At 36.6% G+C, this 24,932-nt stretch overlaps 2 protein-coding genes across 4 annotated transcripts in view; one reads left to right on the plus strand and one right to left on the minus strand.

The window, feature by feature from the left end:
- LOC103022732 (inactive dipeptidyl peptidase 10) overlaps positions 1 to 5,175 on the plus strand; it is a 103,085-nt gene extending 97,910 nt beyond the window's left edge. Inside the window, exons 23-26 of one of the 2 annotated variants that reach the window (XM_022680278.2) lie at positions 1,118 to 1,176; positions 1,293 to 1,365; positions 1,778 to 1,851; positions 3,066 to 5,175. In XM_022680278.2, the coding sequence (XP_022535999.2) occupies positions 1,118 to 1,176; positions 1,293 to 1,365; positions 1,778 to 1,851; positions 3,066 to 3,191 (332 nt within the window). In that variant the 3' untranslated portion in view covers positions 3,192 to 5,175. The remainder of the gene's footprint in view (positions 1 to 1,117; positions 1,177 to 1,292; positions 1,366 to 1,777; positions 1,852 to 3,065) is intronic. The other variant, XM_022680279.2, reaches the window with a different exon arrangement.
- A 1,187-nt stretch (positions 5,176 to 6,362) lies between these two features.
- Positions 6,363 to 24,932, minus strand: part of LOC103044892 (inactive dipeptidyl peptidase 10) — a 156,992-nt gene continuing 138,422 nt past the window's right edge. For both annotated transcript variants that reach the window (XM_022680276.2, XM_022680277.2), the window contains exons 15-26: positions 24,644 to 24,691; positions 22,049 to 22,170; positions 21,650 to 21,694; positions 19,498 to 19,596; positions 17,017 to 17,086; positions 14,365 to 14,559; positions 13,461 to 13,515; positions 13,217 to 13,316; positions 11,788 to 11,846; positions 11,520 to 11,592; positions 11,349 to 11,422; positions 6,363 to 9,508 (exon numbers count right to left, since the gene is read on the minus strand). In XM_022680276.2, coding sequence (XP_022535997.1) covers positions 9,371 to 9,508; positions 11,349 to 11,422; positions 11,520 to 11,592; positions 11,788 to 11,846; positions 13,217 to 13,316; positions 13,461 to 13,515; positions 14,365 to 14,559; positions 17,017 to 17,086; positions 19,498 to 19,596; positions 21,650 to 21,694; positions 22,049 to 22,170; positions 24,644 to 24,691 — 1,078 coding nt within the window. In that variant the 3' untranslated portion in view covers positions 6,363 to 9,370. The remainder of the gene's footprint in view (positions 9,509 to 11,348; positions 11,423 to 11,519; positions 11,593 to 11,787; positions 11,847 to 13,216; positions 13,317 to 13,460; positions 13,516 to 14,364; positions 14,560 to 17,016; positions 17,087 to 19,497; positions 19,597 to 21,649; positions 21,695 to 22,048; positions 22,171 to 24,643; positions 24,692 to 24,932) is intronic.

Consider the following 24,932-nt stretch of genomic DNA (forward strand, 5'->3'; position numbering starts at 1 on the left):
AATACAAAAAGCACTTTTTAAATTTCATTTGTTAAGGGAAAAAACAATCCAAACAAATCAAGCCTTGTGTGAAAAAGTGTTTGGCCCCTCATAAATTAACTTTAATTAATTACACTTTTTTGGAAAGCTTAGTTCAATATCATTACTAGCCACAACCAGGCCTGATTAATGTCAGACCTGTAGAATCAAGAAATCACCTAAATAGAACCTGTCTGACAACATGAAGTAGCTAATATATCTCAACGGCTCAGGTTTGATCCCCGTGTGACTAGCGGTGTGTTTATTTATTTATTTTTTCATTTCTTCCTGTGTTTACCGGCTTAATTTTCCAAAACATTTCAAAAACTTTTTTTTTTTGTGGCCCGCCACATAATGGCTTGGAAAATATCTGGCCTGCGGCTATTTGCCGACCCTGCCGTAAGGGCATGGACAACTCATCCAGAAGGTCACAAAAGAACCCAGAACAATATTTAAAGAACTGCAGGTCTCACTTGCCTCAGTTAAGGTCAGTGTAAATGATTCTATAATAAGAAAGAGACTGGTCGAAAATGGTCTTCATGGAAGAGTTCCAAGGCATAAAAAAACACTGCTGAACAAAAAGAAACTCAATGGCACATCCCACATTTTCCAAAAAACATCTTGATGATCCCCAGGACTTAATGGATGTGAACATTATTTGCACTGACATGACTGTCTCGCTATCTGTACATGACTTCAAGGTCAGGTGTACTTGGATTCTGCAGCAGGACAATGATCCAAAACAAAAACGAAAAAAAAAACTGTAGGGGCAAATACATTTTTAATGTCACTGTACATAATTTATTGTTGCTGGGAACGTTTATTTTCCTTTCAAATAATATTGAAATCTGACATTTCCTTCTGGGTACAACTGTTTTTTCACTATATTTAAGTAGGTTGTAAACCAATTCAAATGAAACCCATGGCTGGAAACAGACTAAGAAAATAGGCTCCAAACATTGAGAACAAAAGTTTAGACACATCTCTAAACTGACAGATGGCATAAAATGATTAGCAACTTCTGGTCTAACCTCATTGTTTGACCCAGTATTGAGTGAACAGCTGCTCATAGTTTGTTTGTGTTTGTTTTTCTCTGTAGGTTCTGCATTTTCAGAGCGCTACTTTGGATTCCCAGCCAAGGATGAGCTCAAATATCGGGTAACCCAACTCTTTACTCAATGGCTGTATTATATGTTGTGTATTAACTACTGTATTATAGACAGTACTCAGACTGTGCACCCATGAGACGAAATGCACGACTTTCTGTGTGTTAGATCTCCAGTCTGCTGCCAAACATCACCGGCTCAGAGCGGATGAAGTTTCTGATCCTGCACGGCACGGCTGACGGTGAGCGAGACTCAGTTTACTTTAGTCCCTCTGCAGAGCTCAGATTGCACAGGCAGCTCCTCTGCTTTCCAGATTACCCACACACTGCATCCACAGCAGGCTCTTAGCTGACCAACATTACACACACACACTGTGTAAGAGCAGAGAAAGAGCCTTTGGGAAAGCTGCAATGTTTGAGTAGTTGAGACAAGTTCTGTTGAGAAAGTACAGTTGGGTTTAGTACGACTGTGTGTTACATTTGATGGCGTAGGTTTTGGGTCTTATATTCACACCCCTCTGGGATTTAAAGATGTAAAAAATGTGGCACCAGTATACCTTAAACAATGATGAAAGAAAACAAGGAGGGAAAAGTAAATTGATAGTCAATTGGCAGCTTTTTCTCACTCATTTTCTCTCTCTCTCTTTCTTGTAGCATCTGTTCATTTTCAGCACTCAGCTGAGCTGGTGAAGCAGTTATCTGCATATAATGTAAACTACACACTGCAGGTCAGTATCATGGGACAGTGCAGAACATTAGGGTGAATGGGGGCAAACACCTATGTTAAGAGCAGTGTCCATTTATTATAAGGTAAACTTAAAGTAAACTTTAGCTACGAGTGGGTTTAGCATGATGCTAATGCATAAATCTACGTCTCATTATATTATTTTAGAGGAAATTAACTAAAACAGCAGTAAGATTTTTTTTACAAATGTATTTTTATTACTCCACTAAAATACATTTTATATATTTTATGATATAATCACCCAACTTATAATGCTCTGATAAAATGCTCTAATTTGAGTCCTTGCTCAAGGCTCTTTAACCCTGTCTGACTCCAGCTTTCCAAGCAAGGATATGCAAATGGATTTTTTTTGTTGTACTGTACTCTTTTAATGACAAATTTGCTTTCTTAATCACGCACTTTACCACAAAGATGAGATTCCAGAAGCTCTGAGTGGTCCACTATAAAGCGCTGCCACTATAATTGGGAGATCACTGGTTCAAATCCCGGTCCTGCAGCTTGCCCTGAGAGAGCACAATTGGCCTTCCTTTCTCTGGATGGGTAGCTGGCCCTTTTTCCCTCATCACTCCTAGGGTGATGTCGATGAGCACAAGGCATCTTGTCTGTTGGTATATTGGAACCGAGGCATGTGCTAGTCTTCACCCTACTTGTGTTGTGGTAACAATTGACCTAGATAAATTGGCTGAAATAAATAAATAAAAAAGAAGACGAAAATATTCTAGAATGATGAAACCATAACCATGGTCATTCAGTAAATGATCAAGAGCAGGTATGGTCCCATCATTTAAAGTGACACTCCATTAGTTTTGAGGATTAAGGATTTAGAGACCTCTCTGGTGAGACTGTGTAATTGCACAGAGCATGTAGAAAATTACCTTTAATGCAGGTTAATGTACATTTATTTCTGCATGAAATTCTGTGTTTTTTTTACTATATTGTTTGGTACATTTTTTTGTAAATGCAAAGAGCAGTTACACCCAATTAAATTATTTGTGCCCTCTCTATTCAGAAATACTGCTGTATTCAATTGAAATGAAGAAATCTTAGGGACTGCTGCTTTAATCAAGAGAGAAAATAAACTGTACTGTTACTGTACTTCATACAGTTGCTGAGGGTTTTAATACTAGCCATTGTAGCTTTGTATCTTTTATCTGTAACCTTAAATAAACTCATTCTTCTCTGCATGCGTGCCTCTAGATCTTTCCGGATGAGGGTCACGACATCAGCAGCAGACACTACATGCTGAACTCGGTCATCACCTTTTTCCGGGAATGCTTCTATGACAACAGTCCAGTTACCGTGGAAACCAGGGAGGACGACTAGCCGACTCTGTTGCTAGGGATGATCCGTGCTGGCCCGCGGAGTGGGCTGGATTTAGGAAGATGGCTGCAGTAACAAGCCTCCCTCACACGGACGACTTTATTCTAATCTCACCTGACCCTCTCCTGCCCGCCAGGGGCCAGAAAGGAGCTCTGCTGAGGTGGACTATCAGACACAACCGTGGCGGAGACACACTGAGCCACACACTGTGGGACTGTGTCAGAGGAATGAGTGTGTTTTTAAAATAGAGCTTTTGGAAGGACAGACGGAGAGTCAGTGGACACTGTGTTTGAATGAGAGCAGACAGTTATAAATAATCTTTCTCCACTTTAACAACAGAGGGCACATAAAAATTACCCCTAATATAACTAACAAACACCCTTTTGGGGGACGAAAACATGAAATTGATCGTCAGTAAGTTGTGGGCTTTTGCTGAGAATGTGTATTTACACTGAGCATGAAGAAGAGTACTTTTAAAATGCGTATAATTTCATTATAGAGTGGTTGAATCTGGTTATTTTATCAAGGACTCTGACTTACTCTTTTTTAGCTTGCCAGCTCTCTACAATTCTGATTTTGTATCTTTTTTAACAGTGCGTGAAAGAGTAGATGAAGAATGAGTTCTATAATGGTGGTTTTACATGTATTGTACTACTACACATGGGGGATGGTGAGCTAGCTGTAGCATGGCCTCCAGTCTGTTGTGTTTATCCTAAGTTATCTGGACAGCAATGGTGAGATGCGTGGCTGCTTTTGCCTCATTAAACACCTGTGTTCTGTGTGTGCCTCAAGAGAAGCCAGGAACCTGTGTATTTTACCTGCCAGCTGCTCCACCACACACTTTTCACCCATTACAGTTTGCCATTCTGATTTCTCCATGTTCGCAGTAGCTCTTGTATCAGCACCATTAGCAGCACCACACTTACTCTGGTCATCAGCAAAAGCTGTTGGAACATGTGATGTGGCCAGAAAATGCCGAATTACACTATTGTGAATAAAAGAATATTATATCATTTCGTACATTATATTTGTTGGTAAACTGTGCATTTTCTTAATGATCCTGGTCTTTTTTTTTTTTCAGAACAGTGTTGAAAAAGTGCTGTAAGACATCATATATTCACACCTCTCCAGACCAATGTATCAGTTATGTGTATTACTTAGATGTGGGGTCATTGTCACAGCCTGGTTCATACATTGCACATAACCCAACCCAAATGTGAAAAACTGTAGCACAAAAAATATAAAACATGTATTCTGTTTGTGTATTTTCTTTTATTTATGATGAATTGTTTTATTGTTTTTTTATTTGTATGTATTTATTTTATTTCAGTCTGTTTCTAAGCTTTATAAACCCACAGAAAACTGCCTAAATGGTGTGAGAAGAGCTCTGTGATACTGATGAACTGTGATATTTAACTCCAGTTATACTGATGAAGATGACTGACTGTTGCTTGCAGCATTTTTACTAATTACTGTTCTTTCTATTCCTAAACTAATCCTGGCAGTCTAGACTGTTTTGCACATATCTTTGTATCACAGCCATTAAAAGAATACCAAGAATACAGACATATGCATATACAGGTGTCCCACTCTGTCAGGTGCTAATTGAGGTGGTTGCATAAGCATTTTGATCTTATATAAACACTGATCAGCCATAACATAACCACCCTCTCTTGTTTCTGCAGTCAGTGTCAATTTTTCAGCTTTATTGAGAGTATAGGAGCATTTGGACGTTCTGTCATTATAGACTATAGGTCATCTATTTTCCTGCATTCTTTATTACTATCACTTTATACTTAGACCCGACAGGACCACCACAGAGCAGGTATGATTTTGATTGATCAGTATATTATATATATATATATATTTTTTTTTGTCTTTCTCTTAAATATGCTTTATTAATATATTACAAATGTCACATATTTTATTTTTTGTTCTTGCAATGATGACATGCACACACGTCTTTCAATAAACCATATTTATGTGATTTTCCTTTTTTTTTTTGATCTTGCAATAAAATGTTATAATTTTTGCTCTGTTATTATGTTGAGTGTTTCACAGGCTAATCCAATAAGGCTGGGTAAGTTACACCAACATATAATTGATTATATTTTTAAGTCTATATAAAAATATATTACCCTATTTTCCACTCTATAAGGCACACTTAAAATCTTTAAATTTCCCAAAAATCATCAGTGCGCCTTGTGTATGAATTAGCATCAGTAAAGTGCAGTGTTATACAGGAGTTTTAGTTTAGTTCTGCAGCAGTATTAGCATTAGCTGCTAACCATGCTAGTCTCTAGCTCTTTTGCCATTCAGAGGTGAGTATTATCGGATTATAGTTTATAGTATATGTTTACCATGTTAAAACAAGCTACTTGGGATGAACCGTTAGCTACTATCGCCCTGGCTTCCCAGAACACTAAAGGTTCCTCAGTGTAGCTCTGTCAGGCGGCGCTAGTGGTTAGCGGCTAATGCTAATGCTCCAGCCTTAGTGCTTGTGAAATTTGGGAATTGTAGCTTACTGTAAATAAACAGAAGTGCTTTACTCACCCAAATTAACAGTTTTTAGGAGAGAAATCTGTGTAGATTTACATCCAGCCTTCATTTGACGTTGAAGCATTTTTTTTTTTTTTAGCAATTAGTTTTGTTTACTTAGCTTAGCTTTACTTACCTATCTTAGGACCTGCTGAACTAGAAGGAAAACATGGTGACATCCATTCCTTACTAGTGTCAGTTAAAATGCGCCTTATAACTCTGTGCACTTTATTTATGAAAATAGACCAGAAAAAAGACGTTTATTAATAGTGCCCTATATAATGCGACAAATATGGTACTACTGGAATAGAATAGAATAGAAAGTAGCTCAAGTGTAATATATCAACCATTTCTCCTTTCCATGGAAATTAATGATTAATAATTTTTGGAGTGCTAAAGAACTAAAATGTTCTTTATTTAGACTTATCTGTATGTATGCATTAAGACAAATAAAGTACAATTACTTACAGTATCAACAAAAACCTGTAAAAAAGGTTTGATATAAAGTTTTTTTTTTTTTTTTTTTTGCAAGGGCTCATTAGCATAACAGATCTTTAAATACAGAAATGTGTACCATTGTAATAAATTTAATCTCATTAGAAAGAGTGTTGAGATTACAGGACCACTGAGGCGGGGTCAGTTTGACGAGTTGTTTATTTATAGTCATGACTAGAGGACAAAAAAGGGTCAGTCCAAACCTTCAGCCGCCCTCCCCCTCTCACCACCACCCTCCCGTCCCCAACGATGAACAGAAAATAAAACTAAACGATAATCAATAATTACAAAAGCCCTCCCCCAGAGATAAACAAACAAATCAACACAAACAGATACTGTACTGTATGGACTGCTGACTGGATCCATCCTGCTGGCTAATCTACTGTGAGATCTGATACATCTCAAAAATATACCATATGTATGTACTGGATACAGTCTTCTGTACAAATCACGCTGCCATCTCTGCAGTCTACTATATACATACACACATGCACGCCTCCCCTTCCTGTCCACGCTGCGAGGGTACGACTTTACAACCTTACTGAGATGATAAAAGATGGTACAGAACGTTTGATTCCAGTTTACTCCAGTTTACTCCATGTTTAATAAAGGTTGTGTTGCATTTCGCAAACTTTCCCCACCATCACCGTGATGTCCCCTGGTTCAGATCTGTCACTGAAATCCTTGGTGTCATGTCAGTAATGGTTACAAATAAAAACACTGTGAAAATGCTTGTGTGCATGCTGTGTACACTTCTGTGTCGTTCCTTCCGAAAGAGAGATCTAAATGACTCAAACTACTGAGTAAACGACAGGTAAACTACTGAAAACTAACCAGACAGTACACACCAGTGTAGTGTAATGACCACTGTCAGTCTAAAGCTTCTGTAGACTAAATGACTAAATGTAATCTCTTGTCTGTACACTGCAAAATATCACTGACTGATCCATTATGCTTAAATTTAAGCAAAATATCTGCTCATAATTGATCATAACAAGATAATTCCCAAGCTTAATGCTATTAATCTATTTTATTAGGTGAAATGACCTCGCCAGTCAAAAGATCATTCATGTATTAACTGGAAATATCTTACAACAAGATTAATAGCATGTAATACTCTCAAAATATTAAATTTATCAAGTTCACTCTCAAAAACAAAAGATCTTTAATTTATTCTATGTGAGATGCCATAGAAGAAACACTACTGATTTTAGTTCCATTAAGAACCATGTTCGTAAAAGAGAGGAGTGTGGGCGTGAAGAACATCCTTTTAACATTTTTTTGGTTCTGTGTGGAACCAAAAGTGGTTCTATAGTATCACTCTAAGAACAATTTGAAGCACCTTAATTCAGTCAGTCAGACTCAGTGTAAAACTATTTTACCTCAGGAAACTCTGGAGCATATCTATTGTTTTATTCATGATTTGGAGCATTTTATTAGTATAGTCAGCATGTGGAGCAGTTCAATTGGTCAGTTCATTACTTTGGACATTTCTATTGGTCAATTTAGCAAATAGAGCATCTTGATAAGTCAATTAATTATTGACACATTCTTTATTTGGAGCTTTTATATCAGTCCAGTCAACATGTGGAGCAGTTCAATTGGGCAGTTCATCATTTGAAGCATTTTTATTAGTCCAGTCAAAATGTGGAATATTTTAATTGGTCAGGTCATTACTTGGGACATTTCTATTGGTCCAGTCAACAAACAGAGCTTCTTAATAAGTCAATTCAGTCAATTATTTTTGAAGCATATCTACTGGTTCATTCTGTAATTTGAGCTTTTATATCAGTCCAGTCAACATGTGGAGCAATTCAATTGGGCAGTTCATCATTTGAAGCATTTTACTGGTGCTCTGAAAATGTGGAGTATTATAATTAAGAGTATTTTCAATTTAAAGCTTTTCTATTCGTCCATTCATTAGGAATGTTTGACACAATGTAAAGAACTACAGTCAGATTAATAATATGTCAAGAAGTTAAAAAGGCAAAAAAGGAGATAGAAGGTTTTCGTCTGACAGCGCCAAAATATGAGAGAGATCTGAGATGCTATGACTTGCCTGGAGTTTCTGGGACCTGGCTGAAACACAAAAATGTGAAATGTTTACAGAGAAGAGTGAACAGTCTTGTGAGTGGACAGAGCCTCTGACCCTCAGAGCATCCAACAACAGCATGTCTCAGCTGAACACGGATATGTCTGTCTATATGTGTGAGTGCGTCTGTGTTTGTGTGAGTGTGTGTGTGTGTGTATTTGTGTGTATCTGTGTGTACAGGTGTGTGTGAGAGAATCCACCCAGCAGCTTCATCCTCAGTGTGGTTTGGGGCTAATTGATGGGAAGTGCACTTCCTCCTGGAGAGAGTAGTTGCCATGGAGACAGTGAGCGTTTTCTTGTGCAGGAACAGACGAAGCACGGCTCTCCGGTCCTGAAGTGTAACACACACACACTCACACAGACGAGGGGCGGAGGGGGGAGTGTGGAGGGTTCCAGGAAAACAAAAAACAAAAAAAACATGCAGCTGTGTGACTGGAGCAGCTCCATGCGAACGGGACAGTCTGCGCTGTGATTGGCCGAACTAAGGATCAATCAGAAAAGTCTGCACTGCGATTGGTCCGATCCCGAAACGTCCAGCTTAAGCACGTCCAGTGATTTTTCTGATATGTGAACGATTCCACCATTGTCCCGGCAAACAAACCCATTTTTCCAGTGAAAAGCGTCCATTGTTAATGGTCGCAGTCATACACACACACACACACACACACACACACACACACACTCACTCACACTCACGCTCACGATTCCCAGTCACACACCTATACATCCATATTGTCTAAACACCAAAACATTTACCCACATGCATATATACATACCTAACCATTCATTCAAACACACTCATTAACACACACGCACACACACACATTTGCACATACTGCACACATTACACACACAGTACTCACACACTCACACTCTCCCTCTTGTCTAAAATCGTGCTCTCTTCCAGTTCAGAGTCGCCAGCCTCAATAAAGTGAGATTCAAAAGAGAGCAGGTGTGTGTACCCGTGTATGTGTGTGTGTGTGCAGGTTGTCTGTGTAAGTGAGTGTGTTTGTGTTTGTGTGTGTGTAAAGGTCCTGCTGTAGATACACATTCTGCTCTACTCCTCCTCTTCCTCTTCTTCGTCACTGAGAGGCAGGGTTTCCTCTTGCAAGCAGGATCTGAAGTAGCTGCTGAGAGAGGCTGAGAGATGCTGTTTACTCCGCTCGGACAGGAAGTGACCTTCGTCTGGGTAAATCTGCAGCATAAACAGCAAACATTGGGTAAGTTATACATATCATCAGTCACTCTATGTATATATCAACAGTCATATATAAAGTAGGGACACCCTGATCAGGTTCCTTTACACACTAGATTTAAGACTCTTAATGCTGAGTAGCAGCTAGATCTGTCCAATTTTTGTTTGCATATATAATACAGGGGTGTCCATACTTTTTAAAAGTGGGCCAAACTGGACTCTCTTTCCAAGAACATTTTTCGTTAATTATTCAAAATATTTTATTCAAAATATGAAAAATACAAACATACAGAACAATTAAAATTAAATTACCCGCTAAATTAAATTAGCACAATAACAATCTGATGAGACACATATAGCCCAGTTGTTTAAACCAAGAATCTCTAATCAGGTCAGTCTTGAGGCAGACCTCTTGGCAAATTCTTATTGTAAAGTTTAAAATCTGAGATATAAATGTTCAAAAAACAAATGACACTAATGTGGGATCTTGTGGCTCATCGGAAGAAGCTACACCTCAAGATTAGGAGGTCATGGGTTCAAGTACAGATCAGGCTCTCCACAACATGTAGAGCCATAAAATGTATCAATCTAAACCTCAAATGTAAAAAAGTAAACTAAGGCTCTGTGATCAGGGTTCATTGGTTAAAGTATGGATCAGGTTCTTGTCAACAAATTTCATAAAAATGTGTAAATATGAGTAAAACCAAACAGAAAAGACATGCTACTTAGGAGATGCTATGAACAAGCCGTGCGTATAAGGCTAAACATAATATTTTTCCCAACAACAAGAAAATATGATTTTCCAACAGTTTTACTTAGCAGTTTAATTAACCTGAGACAGAATTCTAAAGGTTGCTATATATTTTTACCACATGGCTAGAATGGCTAAAATGTGGCATATTTTTTTAAGCAATTGAATCATTTTCAATCATCAAGTTTTGCCCCAGTTTCCTCCTTGTAAGTCTCACCTGGTGACATATTACCGGTATATTTTCAGAAATGTAAACATGTTGCTACTGTTGAGTGCTGAAGGTATTGACTTTATATTTATTTATGTTGAATAGAATAAATCTCATAGCTAACTCTCACTGCATTCTCTTTTCATTTATCTGTTCTCTCCCTCAAGGACATATGAGTATTTTAACTTGTGATTAATTATGAAAAATCACAGTATATAGTTTAAAATAATTGTATTATTACTGTCACTACTCCAAATACACCTGACCAAAAAAAATATATATTTTGTTGGACCAATTTGCGGCACACACTCTCTGTGTCATTTTTTCAATATGCTTTTGCAATGTTGCAAGATTTATTTCAATCCAGTGTTGCATTGATTTTTCTTAATGATAAGATCTTGCAGCATTGATGATGGTAGAGTCTGACCCCTGCACAAAGTCTTTTCCAGCACATCCCAAAGATTCTCAATGGTGTTAAGATCTGGATTCTGTGGTGAACAATCAATGTGTGAAAATGATAAAATGATGATCTCATGCTCCCTGAATCACTCTTTCACAATTCCAGCCCAATGAATCCTGGTATTGTCATCTTGGAATATGGCCGTGCTCATCAGGGAAGAAAAAAATCCATTGATGGAATAACCTGGTCTATATTCAATGTATTCAGGTAGTCAGCTGACCTCATTCTTTCAGCACATACTGTTGCTGAACCTAGACCTGCAGACCAACTGCAGCTTTAACCCCAGATCATTTTCTTAGTTGAATCTAGGTGGTGACTCTTTTTTTTTTGGTCAGGCAGTGTACAATTTCTTTTAGCACTTCTGTGGATTGGAATTTCAGTTTAAGTATGATTTGGCGCTAGTCCACTGTACATGCAGTACCTGCATTGTGTAGTTGGCTCCCACTTTTACCAGGTTCTTGATGAGCTCAGCTGAATGCTGGAAGTGAATGTTTGCTTCAAAGAAAAAGAGAAAAAGAGAAATATCTCAGTAAAATAGCTCTGCTTTACTCAAACATAATCCTTTCCAGCATAATCACTCAGTCTTACTTACCATCTGCAGTTCCATGTACCAGCATCAGCGTCTGGTCCTTAAAGCCCTGAACATTTTGTAGCACGCTGGAGGCCTGGAAAGTTGACAGGTATTTTAGAAGTTAGTTTAAAACTTTATAGCAGGTTTGTGATAGTTTTAGGGCACAGTGCTCTGTTCGAAAACACTTCATTACTTCTCAGCTTGGACCGAGTACAGACACATTTTCGCCTTTAGTGACAAGCTGGGGAAAAATTGCTGCTGGCTTGAGACCAGAGAGCTACAAACCCACCTGGTATTTGTTATCATCCTGTAAAGGAAATCCTAGGTAGCGCTCTGAGAATGCAGAGGCTGGAGAGAGAGAGAAAGAGAGAGAGAGAGAGAGAGAGAGAGAGAGAGAGAGAGAGAGACAAAAACAGAACGAGTGAAAAATACGGAGAGAAGGCAATCATTGTCTATGAAACTGTAGTTCAAGCTGTTCCTGAGCAATTGTACTTGCAATATAAAGTGTGCAATCAGTGTCTGAATGAGTCACTGATGTAACAGTAAAAGCTTGGGTCACGACTTAAAACCAGGTTTTGTTATATGCAAGTAAGAGGGTGCTCTCGATGATGACATCAGTGCAGTTCAGCTCACATGTGTTTAATCATCATCCACACTAAACTCTAAATCCAACAGCAGCTCCACAGCGAGGAAAGCTGCATATCTGGCCTTAGGCATCTCTTGTAAAAGAAAAGTGTATTTAAGTATATTTTTTTTAAGTATAGTTAACATGGAAAAGTACATACTTTTCAAAATTAAAATATGTACTTAAATACATATTACATGTACTATTTGTTTATTTATTTATTTACTTTGCTATATATTTTTTTGCTATTTTTATTTTTTATTTTTGTAACAACATATGCCAACTATGACAATATTTTTCAATTGTAATTAATTAATTAATTTATTTAAGCACAACATAAAAGCATTAGATTGTGCCTTTGAGACCTTTTAATAGCTTTATGTTTGTGTTTTTTTAATACTTTTTAACACACTTGTAATATATTGTAAATGTACTACTTTGTGTATTGATGCATATATTGTGTACACCTTAATGACACTGGAAAAAAATACACTAAAGTGCACTTTAAGCAGTAATAAAAATGCCACTATATATATTATTAATCAACACAACATATAATTTAAAGCATATTGCTTAAAATACATTTTATGGAAATACACAGAAAGTATATTTAATGTATATTTTCATAAAGCATATTAAATTGAAAATGCACTTTTAGTATCCTTTACCTAATTTTAACATACTTTTAATCATACTCCCTTTTTACAAGGGCTAGCACCAATAGGTTGGTGTTTTTCCCCTCCAGATTATATTCTATTGTCAGTACTTTTATACAGGGCTAGACAAGTTGTGTGTATGTGTGTGCATTTATACATCTATAAAACTTCATTAAAAAGGATGTCCACAAGCATTTGGACACATATCATTCTTTTACACAGTTTATACTGTGTATATTGTACACTATCAATAAATTACATGTACATCATCTGGATATGGCATGCAATACTAGAGAGCCATTAACAGCTTGAACCAGGTTCCGTGTGTATGTTAACATACTTGGTAAATAAATCTTATTTTCATTCTGATTCTCATTCTGATTCCACAAATATTTTGCATTATTTAGTGTTCACTGGGTTAAGGATTAAATGAGTACCGTGTAAAGTCCAGTCAGTCACTGGTGACATGGCCACAGCACACTTAAATAAACTTTCCGTGGATTTGACCAGCAGGAGTGCTACGTATCCTCCATAGCCCTGCAGATAAAGCAGAAACACACAGAAAGAAAAAAACATTACATTCATTATTTATTACATACAAATAATGTTTTTGTTACCAATATAAGCTTAAAGATACTGAGCATTCACACTGAGCTAATAACAGTGAAAATGTGGGCTTACCCGGCCAAAGACGCCTATCCTGTTCCGATCTATGAATGGATATTTAAGCAGGTATCTAGAAAAAAAAAGTTCTCATGTTAGCACAGGAACAGCACTTAACTACAACTTTATCAAATACAGGATATGGACAAAAGTATTGAAACTCTGGGATACTCATTGTTTCTCCCAAAATCAAGTTGTTAGTTAATCATGGGTGTGCTTTGGGCATAACATGAAATAAACCAATCAGCCTGTCCCTTGCCATTCCCTTTAAGAGCCAAGTTTGCTTGGTGTTATGGTGCAGCACCTTTGCGTGTCTCAGCAGAGGAAACTGCCCTGGCCATTTACAGGAGCAGCAATGTTATTTTGTTTTGTATTCTGGTCATGGCTGATGTAAATGGCTGATGGGTATGTGGGCTGTGGCGTGTCCGTGTGTGTATGTGCATGTGTAATGAGCAGGGGGTGTACGCATGCAGAGCGTGTGCGGTGCACCTGCGTGGCCAAGATAGCAATGGACATCTGACTGATGACTGTTGTCAGGGTTTATATCAGTCAGTGGCGCACTTGTGTTTTCCGCCGGCAAGATAGAAACACAAACCTCACTTCTAGACCACCACCCCATCAGCATATATATATATTTCTAAACTCTGTTGCTATTTTAACGGTGCAGGAGCAAGAAAATAGACAGTTAGAGGAGTAAGATAGCAATTAGCATCGTGATGCATCTTGTTCTGGGTGTAAAATAAGGCCCACTATGTTAATTCAGATGAATTCATACACACTTTCTCTCTATATTGCTACATTCAAGCTAATGCTGTTGCACAATGAATCAACTTCACTGGATAGAAGCACCATAACCAGCATTCATCACCAGTGTAGTAAAGAGGAATTATCACAATTATTAAACAATATTATTCTCTCTTACTCTAAAGCAGCGAGTTGATCCTGAACCTCCACCATTCCCAGACGTTTGTGCACTTCCTGTAAAATCTTCTGTCCCTGGAAGCCACTCCCCCTTCCGTCCAGGCGAGCCACAATGACATTATCCGAGCTGACCAGTACAGAGTCCCAGTCCACTGAGTGTCGGTCATCCACCTGCTGCTCACCGGGACCACTGTCTCTACAGCAATTAACAGGAAAAATACTCAGTATTTTAGGCTGCATTTTATTTAAAAACTGGCTTTGCATTATGATCCAAACAACATTAATTAACCCAGCGTATAAACCTCTTTAAAGTGATTACAAACCGGTGAACATTTGCATTTGTTGTGACCATCTGCTGCTGTGTAAAACATTATTTGATCCCTAGCCAAAATGCGGAAGGCTAAAACTGCTATCATGCACTAAGTGTTGTACCAAACGTGCACAAAACGGGGTTTGATCATTTACATAATGGCGAAACATGGCTTACACAAGTCTAACCAATTACACAGAGTGGGTTGTAGTAACTTTCATACGGGTACATTAAAATATGGAGCTGAAATAAACACACCTGCTGACATACGCAAGTTCCTGCTCGGTCTACAGTGACCTGACTGAGCAGCCGGTAATTGATCAGTGATGTCTTAATTAACCCAACACGCTTTAAAAAAAAACAGAAGTCTGGAGGTTGCTGTATTTTTGGCACACGGCTAGACTCTCTCCCCACTGTGGCTGCCCCAGATGGCGTAGCCTGGGTGAGAAACTACTACTACTAAAAATGCTACAAATAGTTATTTATGTTATGCCAGAGAAGAAGCATTTTTCGGTCACAGGCAACCATGTTTAAAATATACCAGAGTATTTACATTTGCTAAATATGAGTACGTTTGAGTGATTATGAAATATGTCATAGAAAGCACTGCCACCCACGGTGGATATTGAAGTGGGTGTAAATGATTGTGACCGGCAGCATCTGGCTCGAATTCTCCATGTGAATAAAAATCCCATCCATATGTAATGCAAGAAGCCCCAAATACATATCCCAGTGGTCAGTGCTTTTTATTCTTTAGCTTCTACGGGACAAGTGGCAAAAGTTATAGAACATATCGTCCATATAGGACATATATTGCTCTGGAAAAAACTAAGAGACCACTTAAAAATTATGAGTTTCTTTGATTTTAACAAATTGAAAAACTCTGGAATACAATATAATCAAGAGGAAGATGGATGATCACAAGCCGTCAAACCCAGCTGAACTGCTTGAATTTTGCACCAGGAGTGGCATAAAGTTATGTAAAAGCAGTGTGTAAGACTGGTGGAGAAGAACATGCCAAGATGCACGAAAACTGTGATAAAAAAAAACAGGGTTATCCCACCAAATATTGATTTCTAAACTCTTAAACCTTTATGAATATGAACTTGTTGTCTTTGCATTATTTGAGGTCTGAAAGCTCTGCATCTTTTTGTTATTTCAGCCATTTCTCAATTACATCAGCTGTTACCTTTATTTAGTTATTTTAGTTATATTGAGTAAATTTAGATAAATTTGGCTTTTACGCCACAGATTAGTGAGTGCACTAAAGACATGTCTCTGCCTCATCATGGCAGTGTCTTCTTATACTTTACACTAACTGGATTGTAGATTGTTGTCACTTCAGTGAGTTGCCTTTTTAGGGTTGTGCTGAATTTGCCTCTATGCCAGATTCCGACTCCCTCCAAGTGCATGTGTGTCATTACTGTTCATAAATATGGTTTCAACTGCTGTTGATAAAAGATCTACAGAAGATGATAGACAGCAGTCACAAGTGTATGGGACTTTTTTGGTACAACACCAGCTTCTGTTTTCACACTGCAAGCAAAGACCAAATTTGGCACCTTTCAAACCTGCTTTTTTTATTTGGGACAATGTGAACGTTCAGAGCAAACGAGGTAGGTGTAATAGCTCCCTGAGTAAATGCAAAAAAATCCTTTATTTCTTCATGTTTTTTTCAGGACGATTTCTAAAAAGCAGAGAGCTGAGAGCTGAACAAATGATGTCGTGCACAGATAACAGCTTTAGACATGTGATGTCAGCGACTTCATCTTAAGGTGAAAACTCTAAACACAAAAAGATGTCAAAAATATAACAACACACTGGTGAGGATAAAAGCAATTTCAGCAAGTTAATTAGCACCTCAGGGATGTCTCGTGCAAACAAATTAAAATCCTCAAAAGACTTTGAAGAGCACATTGCGAGTTTACCAGCTTTCAGCACTGTGATTACAGCGTTTAACACAATCAGCGTAAGTGGATAAACGTCCTCGTTCTCTGTGTACTAATACTGACGTATACAGCAGATCCTTTCCTCTGAGAGGGGGTTCATCTCCAAACGTTACAAAAATTACCTGCAGCTGCATTTCTCTTCCGCTTATCACAGAAGCTCTTAATTTGAACATGCAGCTGAATAATGATCATTATGAGATGCCTTAATTGTTCCTTCCCACAGGCATTCTCTCTTTCATTCTATTGTCCTTTATAAAGGGAAACAGTGCTCATTCCCTTTCTCCAACTATACATATACATAGAGGAGGGCAGAGGTCTAAACAGAACCAAGATGAGAGGCTCTCATCTTAGTCGTATCACCAAGTTTTTGCCCATACACAGCCTTCATGCTTACATCATCAACAGCAGTCCATAATGCCGTGATTCAGCGAAGTCCGGCGGAAGAGAAAGCTTCAGTGGCAGATCTACAAGCAGAACAAAACGCTTTAGTACAAAACAGCCCTTAAATACACTTTATCATGTTTCTAATAATGATCTCTGACCAACGATACCAAATAAAAAAAGACATCAAACAAAGAGAGTCTATCAATATTGTGTTCAGCCTCCTCTGCTCTTTCTGATTACTTTACACTGCTTTATCATATTTTCATTATGTTTTCCTAATGCTTGAAATGAATATCTTCCCACACATTTATTCTAGCTGTCAACATTCTTCCTATAGAGAGTTTCCTCCATACACATTTCTTAAGACAAGTACTGTTTAAGTGATGTTTAAATCTGGAGGTTGCATTACCATGATATAATCTGTACTATCATCTCACTCTTTAATCCACTGCATTACTAAATGACTTTAAACTAAAGGCTTCTTCAAAGTACAGAAGCCTTAGAACCACTTCCCATTTTTTAAACGAATACACATAGTAAAACTATGAAATGTTGGGCATCAGCCAATAGCAACATTGTATTGTAAAACTAAGCATCCGAAGAAACTGATACCAATATTTTATCAAAAACTTTTGAAAAACTTTTCAAAAACATTGATATTGGTGTTAATCCACTGTGTTATATCAAAAATCAAAGTCAGTGCAGTGTTTTCCTGGAAAATCTTACAGCACTTCATGCTTCCCTCTGCTGAAAACTTTTATGGAGATACAGACTTCATTTTCCAGCAGGACTTGGCACACTGCCCGCACTGCCAAAAGTACCAATTGGACTCATATAATATTAAAATTTTTATGAGACACTGATTTTTGGGGTTTTATTGGCTGCAAGAAATAAACGCATGAAATAGATTTTACATCTGTATATTTATATATATATATATATATATATATATATATATATATATATATATATATATATATATATATATATAAGGTTTCACATTCTGAACTGAATTACTGAAATAAAGTAACTTTTCAATATTTTTTTTGAGCTTAACAAGTATATATATATATATATATATATATATATATATATATATATATATATATATATATATATACTATAACTTTTAATATATAACTTTGAATATTAGATCCGAGAAACAATATTATAATTTTAAGATTCATTTGACTAATAAGATACCAATAACAAAACAATACCAGGATTTTTCAGTATTAGCTGATACTAATTTGGAACATTTGAGGATCAGCTAAAACTAATACCAATATTACAACTTTAAGTATCAGTCTAAAGCAACATCAGGACTTTATGTAGACACCAATATAACAATTAAAAAAAAGTTGATACTGGTAACGACTGATACTTAAATCAAATATTAACCAATATTTGATTTTTGCAAATCAAAGATCAATATAGAAAACAATCCACTTTTAATAAAAGCATTTTTTTGTGTTTATTGTTAACTGATATGACACTTTAGATAAGCATCTGAAAGCAGTCTTACACATTTAAATTACACAAACACTCTTTTGCCCCAGTGGAGCAAACTAACACACTGCATGCCATCACACAGTGGGAGTGTGTGCTATTTTAGGCTGGACTTGTTATAGGATTGAATCAGGATCTTTCTCTCTCTGATATTCCATTAAATATTCTCTGCTAATATCTATATACCTGTACTTTTTGACATTCATACACTTTCATGATGTAAACATTAATAAAACAGATAGTAAATGAAAGTTTTTGACATCCAGTGAAGAAACATTAGATAAAACATTATTTAATAAAAAAAAGATTATATACATCTCTGTAAAAAATTAAGAGACCACTTTAGTTTCTGAATCAGTTTCTCTGATTTTGCTATTTATAGGTATATGCTTGATATAAAGAACGTTGTTGATTTAGTCTATAAACTACGGACAACATTTATTTCTCCCAAATTCTAAATTTTGCCATTTAGAGCATTTATTTGCAGAAAATGAGAAATGGCTGAAATAACAAATAAAATGCATAACTTTCAGACCTCAAATAATGCAAAGAAAACAAGTTCATATTCATAAAGTTTTAAGAGTTCAAAAATCCATATTTGGTGGAAGAACCCTGGTTTTTAATGACAGTTTTCATGCATCTTGACATGTTTTCCTCCACCAGTCTTACACAGTGCTTTTGGATAATTTTTTATATGCCACTCTGGTGCAAAAATTCAAGCAGTTCAGCTTGGTTTGATGGCTTGTGATCATCCATCTTCCTCTTGATTATATTCCAGAGGTTTTCAATTTGGAAAATCTAAAAAAACTCATTTTTAAGTGGTCTTTTATTTTTTCCAGAGCTGTAGATGTTTTTTATTTACCTGTTTAAAACACAAATGCTGCTGTACAATGGGCAGATTCTTTTTTATAGGTTATTAAACTTCAAAGCAGCACATCACCACTGTGAAATCAAAAAATAAAAGGGGAAATGTTTTATTTACCAAAGCGGTCAGTCTGAAGAGTTTTATATTCAGGTTTCTCGATCCTCTTGTACACCAGAGCAGCTTTGAGGAGTGGGTTATTCTCCAGGATAAAATAATCTGGGCACAGAGACACAGAGTGAGACATCCATACAGGTGGAGCGATCACAGTCTTTGTCTTTCTTAGAAACACTCTCCTCCTGTCCCTGCAGCACAGACACTCACTGCAGTTCACTTACTGAGCTAATATAATGTGGTCTATTTTACACTATGACCAGTCATTTAGCTGCTGCCTGCCAACTACTGCTCCAAGCAGCTGCATGGACTTGGCCTCCAAGGGGGATCCCATCAACATGAGTAAGGTGAGGCTTACAGAGACCCTGCTGCCTCTTTTAATCACAACAGCACTGACTTTAATCAAAAACACCATTATAAACTAGGTCATGGTCTACTACAGGAGCACAGAGAGCACTTATACACACCTGATTACATTTACAAATGAACAGGTAAAATAGCCAATTCATAAAACCATTAATTATGGTATTACCTTGATAACTTCTCAGCAGCCCGCCATTCTCTAGGCAGAATTTTTATTTTTTTTCCTTTTAAGAGTGTAACAGTGCTCTGATTTATTATCTGGAACTCCAGACCTGGTTTTTACTTATTTGTTATATATATATGAGTCAATATTAAAATAACATGCCTTTTGTGTTTGCAGCATACATGTTTAAATTTCACAAAACACTGTACATTAAACAATACATTATAAAGTTTTACTCTGAATGAACACATTATTACAAATAGCTATAGCTAGAGTTAGTTTTTACTTTTTGAACATTTTGTACATTTCTTTTTTGCTATTGTTTGTTTAACCTGAGTGCTGTCTGATTAAGAAAAAATATTCTTTTAAGTGGTTAAATAATACCTTGTTTAATGTTTTTTTTTTCTTATATTAAATGAATAATTCGGGCAGTTCTGTTATTCCTTTATGTCCAAGAATTCCCTGTTGCTCCTGTTATCTTGGGATAACCCGCCCCTTTAAGAAAGTAACCTTTGACATAAATGACATCACAACCTTTATACTGTTTTATTATCTTTTCTTTTTTTTATTTTGTTTCTAATTTGATCCATTTTTTCTTCCCAAAATAAAAGGCTAATTACTCTGCCCACTTAAAGGTCTCTCCCTTGTTGCTGATTTGCAATTACTGTTTAGCCAGCTGTTTAATACTTGGAGGAAAGCGCAGCACATCAACCAACTCTTATACAGCTCTTATACATCAACCAACAGACGCCTGTGCCCAACCACCTCAGCTTAGGAGTGATGTGTGGAGAGAGCGCCCACGTGACCCGGGATTTAAATTGGAAGTCCTTGGATCAGAGTGGCAGTACCTTAGTCTGCTGAATACTGTTTTTTTTTTCGAGGGACTGAAGGCACATGCTGAATGTCCAGCAATTAATAATAATAAATTCACTTAATATTTTTTTTACTGGATCCATATTTAGCTGAGGTAAAGTTTTCACAGTAATCATTTCTTTTTTTTTTTTAATAAAAAATAAAATTGTGTCTTTAAAACAGAACAAAAAGGTCACCAATTATTAGTTCAAAAAGTGTGCAACTTTATGTCAACCACTTTTCATCAAATGTCAGTTTTTATTAACATGAAAATCATTTTCCACCCTGTTATGCAGCTTGCCACGACACAATAGATGCATGCATGACAGGACAATAAAAGAGAAAGTAAAAAGTGATTAATCTAGAAAAACATTTAATAGAACTGAATAGAATAGAATAAATATATACTATATTATATAACATGATGCATAATCAAAGGAATAACAACTCTTAAGTCATTTTTTGTTAGTTTTGAGGGCCAAAAGACACAGTATTCTGATAAGAACTCAGAAACAGCAGTGATTTAAGATGAAAAGGAAAAAGACATCACAGCTTAAGCTGATGTTCTCAAAGGAATTTTTAAATAGCAGAGTTCGGGGCACTGCATCAGCTTGGAGCTCCACAAATGAAACAGATCATCCACACTACTGCAGTAACTATATACGTTTTTCCTAATAATTTAATTATTTTTATTCTGTTTTATCATCCAAGTCCTGTTTTTTCATGGGCGAGACATTTTGAGTTGGTAAATAATTTAAGACTTGAGGGGTAAACACTCACTGGCTGTGTTGAGTGTGTGGAGGATCACTGCTGGAGCTCCAGGTCCTAAACAGAGGAGATAAGAAACCATCACATTACAGAGAGCACAGTTATGCAGGAATGTGTTCTAGCACATTAATGCAGTTCAGTCTAAAGGTGTGTATGTAGGCTATGTGTGTGTGTGTGTGTGTGTGTGTGTGAGTTATACAGTTATTAAAAATATCCTGCGACTATGGTGACATCTGTCCTTGTAGCTGCAGAGAAAGAGTCAGTGACAAAGTATCTCCTTTCATGTTCTCAAACACAGTCTGAAAAGGGCAACAGAGTCAAACAGATACTGTGAGAGTGTGTGTGTGTGTATGTAGGACAGAGAAAGAGAGAATAAGAGAGAGAGAGAGAGAGAGAGAGAGAGAGCGATACCTTTACAGTCCAGTATGACATGCTGGTGTGTCGGACTGAAGTCGGCACTGAAGAAAGTGCAGTGAACTTTATTCAGATCGCAGGTCAGACATCGCCGTGGAAACAGACCAACCGTGGACACACTGAAGAAAAAAACATTTCCATAAAATGTGTATTTTATTAACGATTATATTTATTCTACAATTTCTAATACAGATCAACAAAGTCAAAGAAAAGAAATTATCACTGAATAAACAGAGAGCAGATACATTCGTATCTATAACTACAACGTTTAAATGTAAATGTACACATCAATATATAAAAGGTTTACCTTAAAATTACAAAAAGAAAAATATTATTAGTGTTAAAAATAAACCTTTACATAATAATCTGCTTAATGTGTTTAATTACATATACTTTGCTAGTATTTCCTACACCCTTAAACTGAAAGGAGGTGGGGCAACTCAGAAGTTTTGGGCAGGAGTTTGGGGCAGCTTCACTAGGTAGTGTGAAGCTAAAGCCCCCCCACAAGAAGAGATACAGAAAGAGAAGAAGAGAAACAGAAAGGAGGAGGAAGATGGGAAGGAGGTGGGTGCCAAGTTGTTCGAAGTGAGGGTTTATACTGGGCGGAGAGTGGGAGTATATAAAAAAATACATATTTATACATATACATAAATACACTAACCCTAACACTAACCCTAACACTAACACTAACACTAACCCTTGAAACCCTGTATGTAGGCTCACATGTGACTCTTACTATAATTTACAACAATTACATAGGCCTTAAAATAAAACCCTGTGGGACCAAATCTGCTAAATTAATAGGTTATACAGCAGTACATTTTATTTAAACAGAATTCTCTGATTTTGCTATTTGTATGTATATGTTTGAGTAAAATTAACATTGTTGTTTTATTTTATAAACTATGGACAACATTTCTCCCAAATTCCAAATAAAAATATTGTCATTTAGAGCATTTATTTACAGAAAATGAGAAATGCCTAAAATAACAAAGAAAGATGAAGAGCTTTCAGACCTCAAATAACGCAAAGAAAACAAGTTTATATTCAAAAAGTTTTAAGAGTTCAGAAATCAATATTTGGTGGAATAACCTGGTTTTTAATCACAGTTTTCATGCATCTTGGCATGTTCTCCTCCACCAGTCTTACACACTGCTTTTGGATAACTTTATGCAAATTCAAGGAGTGCAGCTTGGTTTGATGGCTTGTGATCCTCCATCTTTCTCTTGATTATATTCCAGAGCTTTTCAATTTGGTAAAATCAAAGAAAATCATAATTTTTTGGTGGTCTCTTTTTTTTCCAGAGCTGTATATATATTATTACTTTCAGATTTTTCCCATTATTTCCCAAGCTGTAGCATGTGCTACTCAGTCACATGAAGTCAGCAAACGCCATATTTTTTTAAACTACCTCTAATGCAATGTCACAGACATCAGCACTGGCTAGCATTACGCTCAGTGGTGGGTGGTGATGGAAAACAATCCAATCCTACCCTCCTAGAAAGTGTCTGGACCGATCTGTCTCCAGGACAGATCCAGAGACGGGTAGTTATGGAATCACTGCTGATCGAACCTGCAATTCCCTAATGATGGAGTCTAACAGCTATGTATCAGAACAGAACATAACCTCAGGCTAAATTAGTCCACTCCTGGTTATTGATCATAAGGTTGTGTGTCCAATACCAGGGTCTTAAATACAGCCCTTTACCCCTTTCTGAGGTATCGTAGCATGCCACTGTTGGGCCCTTGAGTAAGGCTCTTAAGTCAGGCCCTTAAGCCTCTCTTGGGTGCTGTAGCTTGGCTGAGCTGTGCTCTGATTTTTTTGTATGTTGTGTAATATGTCTGAAAATGATGGGTTTCTTTGATTTTACCAAATTGAAAATCTTTGGAATATAATTAAGAGGAAGATGAATGATGACAAGCCATAAAACCAAACTGAACTGCTTAAATCTTTGCATAAAGTTATCCAAAAGCAGTGTGTGAGACTGGTGGAGGAGAACATGCCAAGATGCATGAAAACTGTGATTAAAAAACATGATTATTCCACCAAATATTAATTTCTGAACTGTTAAAACTTTATGAACATAAATTTGTTTTCTTTGCATTATTTGAGGTCTGAAAGCTCTGCATCTTTTTTGTCATTTCAGCCATTTCTCATTTTCTGCAAATAAATGCTCTGAATGAGAATATTTCTATTTGGTATTTGGGTGAAATGTTGTCTGCAGTTTATAGAATAAAACAACAATGTTAATTTTACTCAAACATATACCTGTAAATAGCAAAATCAGAAAAAACGGAATAAGAAACTGATGTCGTCTCTTATTTTTTTTCAGAGTTGTATATAACATTTTATTAACTACAGGTAAGTCTCTTCATAAGGACAGGTTTATATATACAATTTTCAGAACAGATATAGGTATTATTAAATCTAATTGTCACAATAAATTTACTAGAGAGAGTATATTATAATGTGTTATGTATGGTGCTCTTAGCATATATTATATTATAAATGCTTTACTTATGCATTATGAATACAGGGTCATTTTTGAAGGATAAATCTGCTAAAAAGAATAAAGAGAAACCTCTTCTTACCTGAAGAGCTGCCGTCTTCTTGGTGAACCTTCAGTGCTTAGGAAATATCTGTGGCCAACAAAAAAAACAGAAAAAAAGCTTGTACACATAGGAAAGGCACAGTGTTTCCCTAGCTCCTCAATGAGCTAAAATTAGGCATTGCCTTGAGTCACTTTTACCCACATTTCTATGCTCAGTGAAACCTGGAGTGGGTCACTTACAGCGGCTCTAATTTAAAAATACTGATTTCTTAGTAAACCCACTGTGGCTTGAGATTTACAAAATGCTGTAACTTCAAGTTAAAACTAGA

Source organism: Astyanax mexicanus, chromosome 11 (assembly GCF_023375975.1).
Source record: "Astyanax mexicanus isolate ESR-SI-001 chromosome 11, AstMex3_surface, whole genome shotgun sequence".
NCBI lineage: Eukaryota > Metazoa > Chordata > Actinopteri > Characiformes > Acestrorhamphidae > Astyanax > Astyanax mexicanus.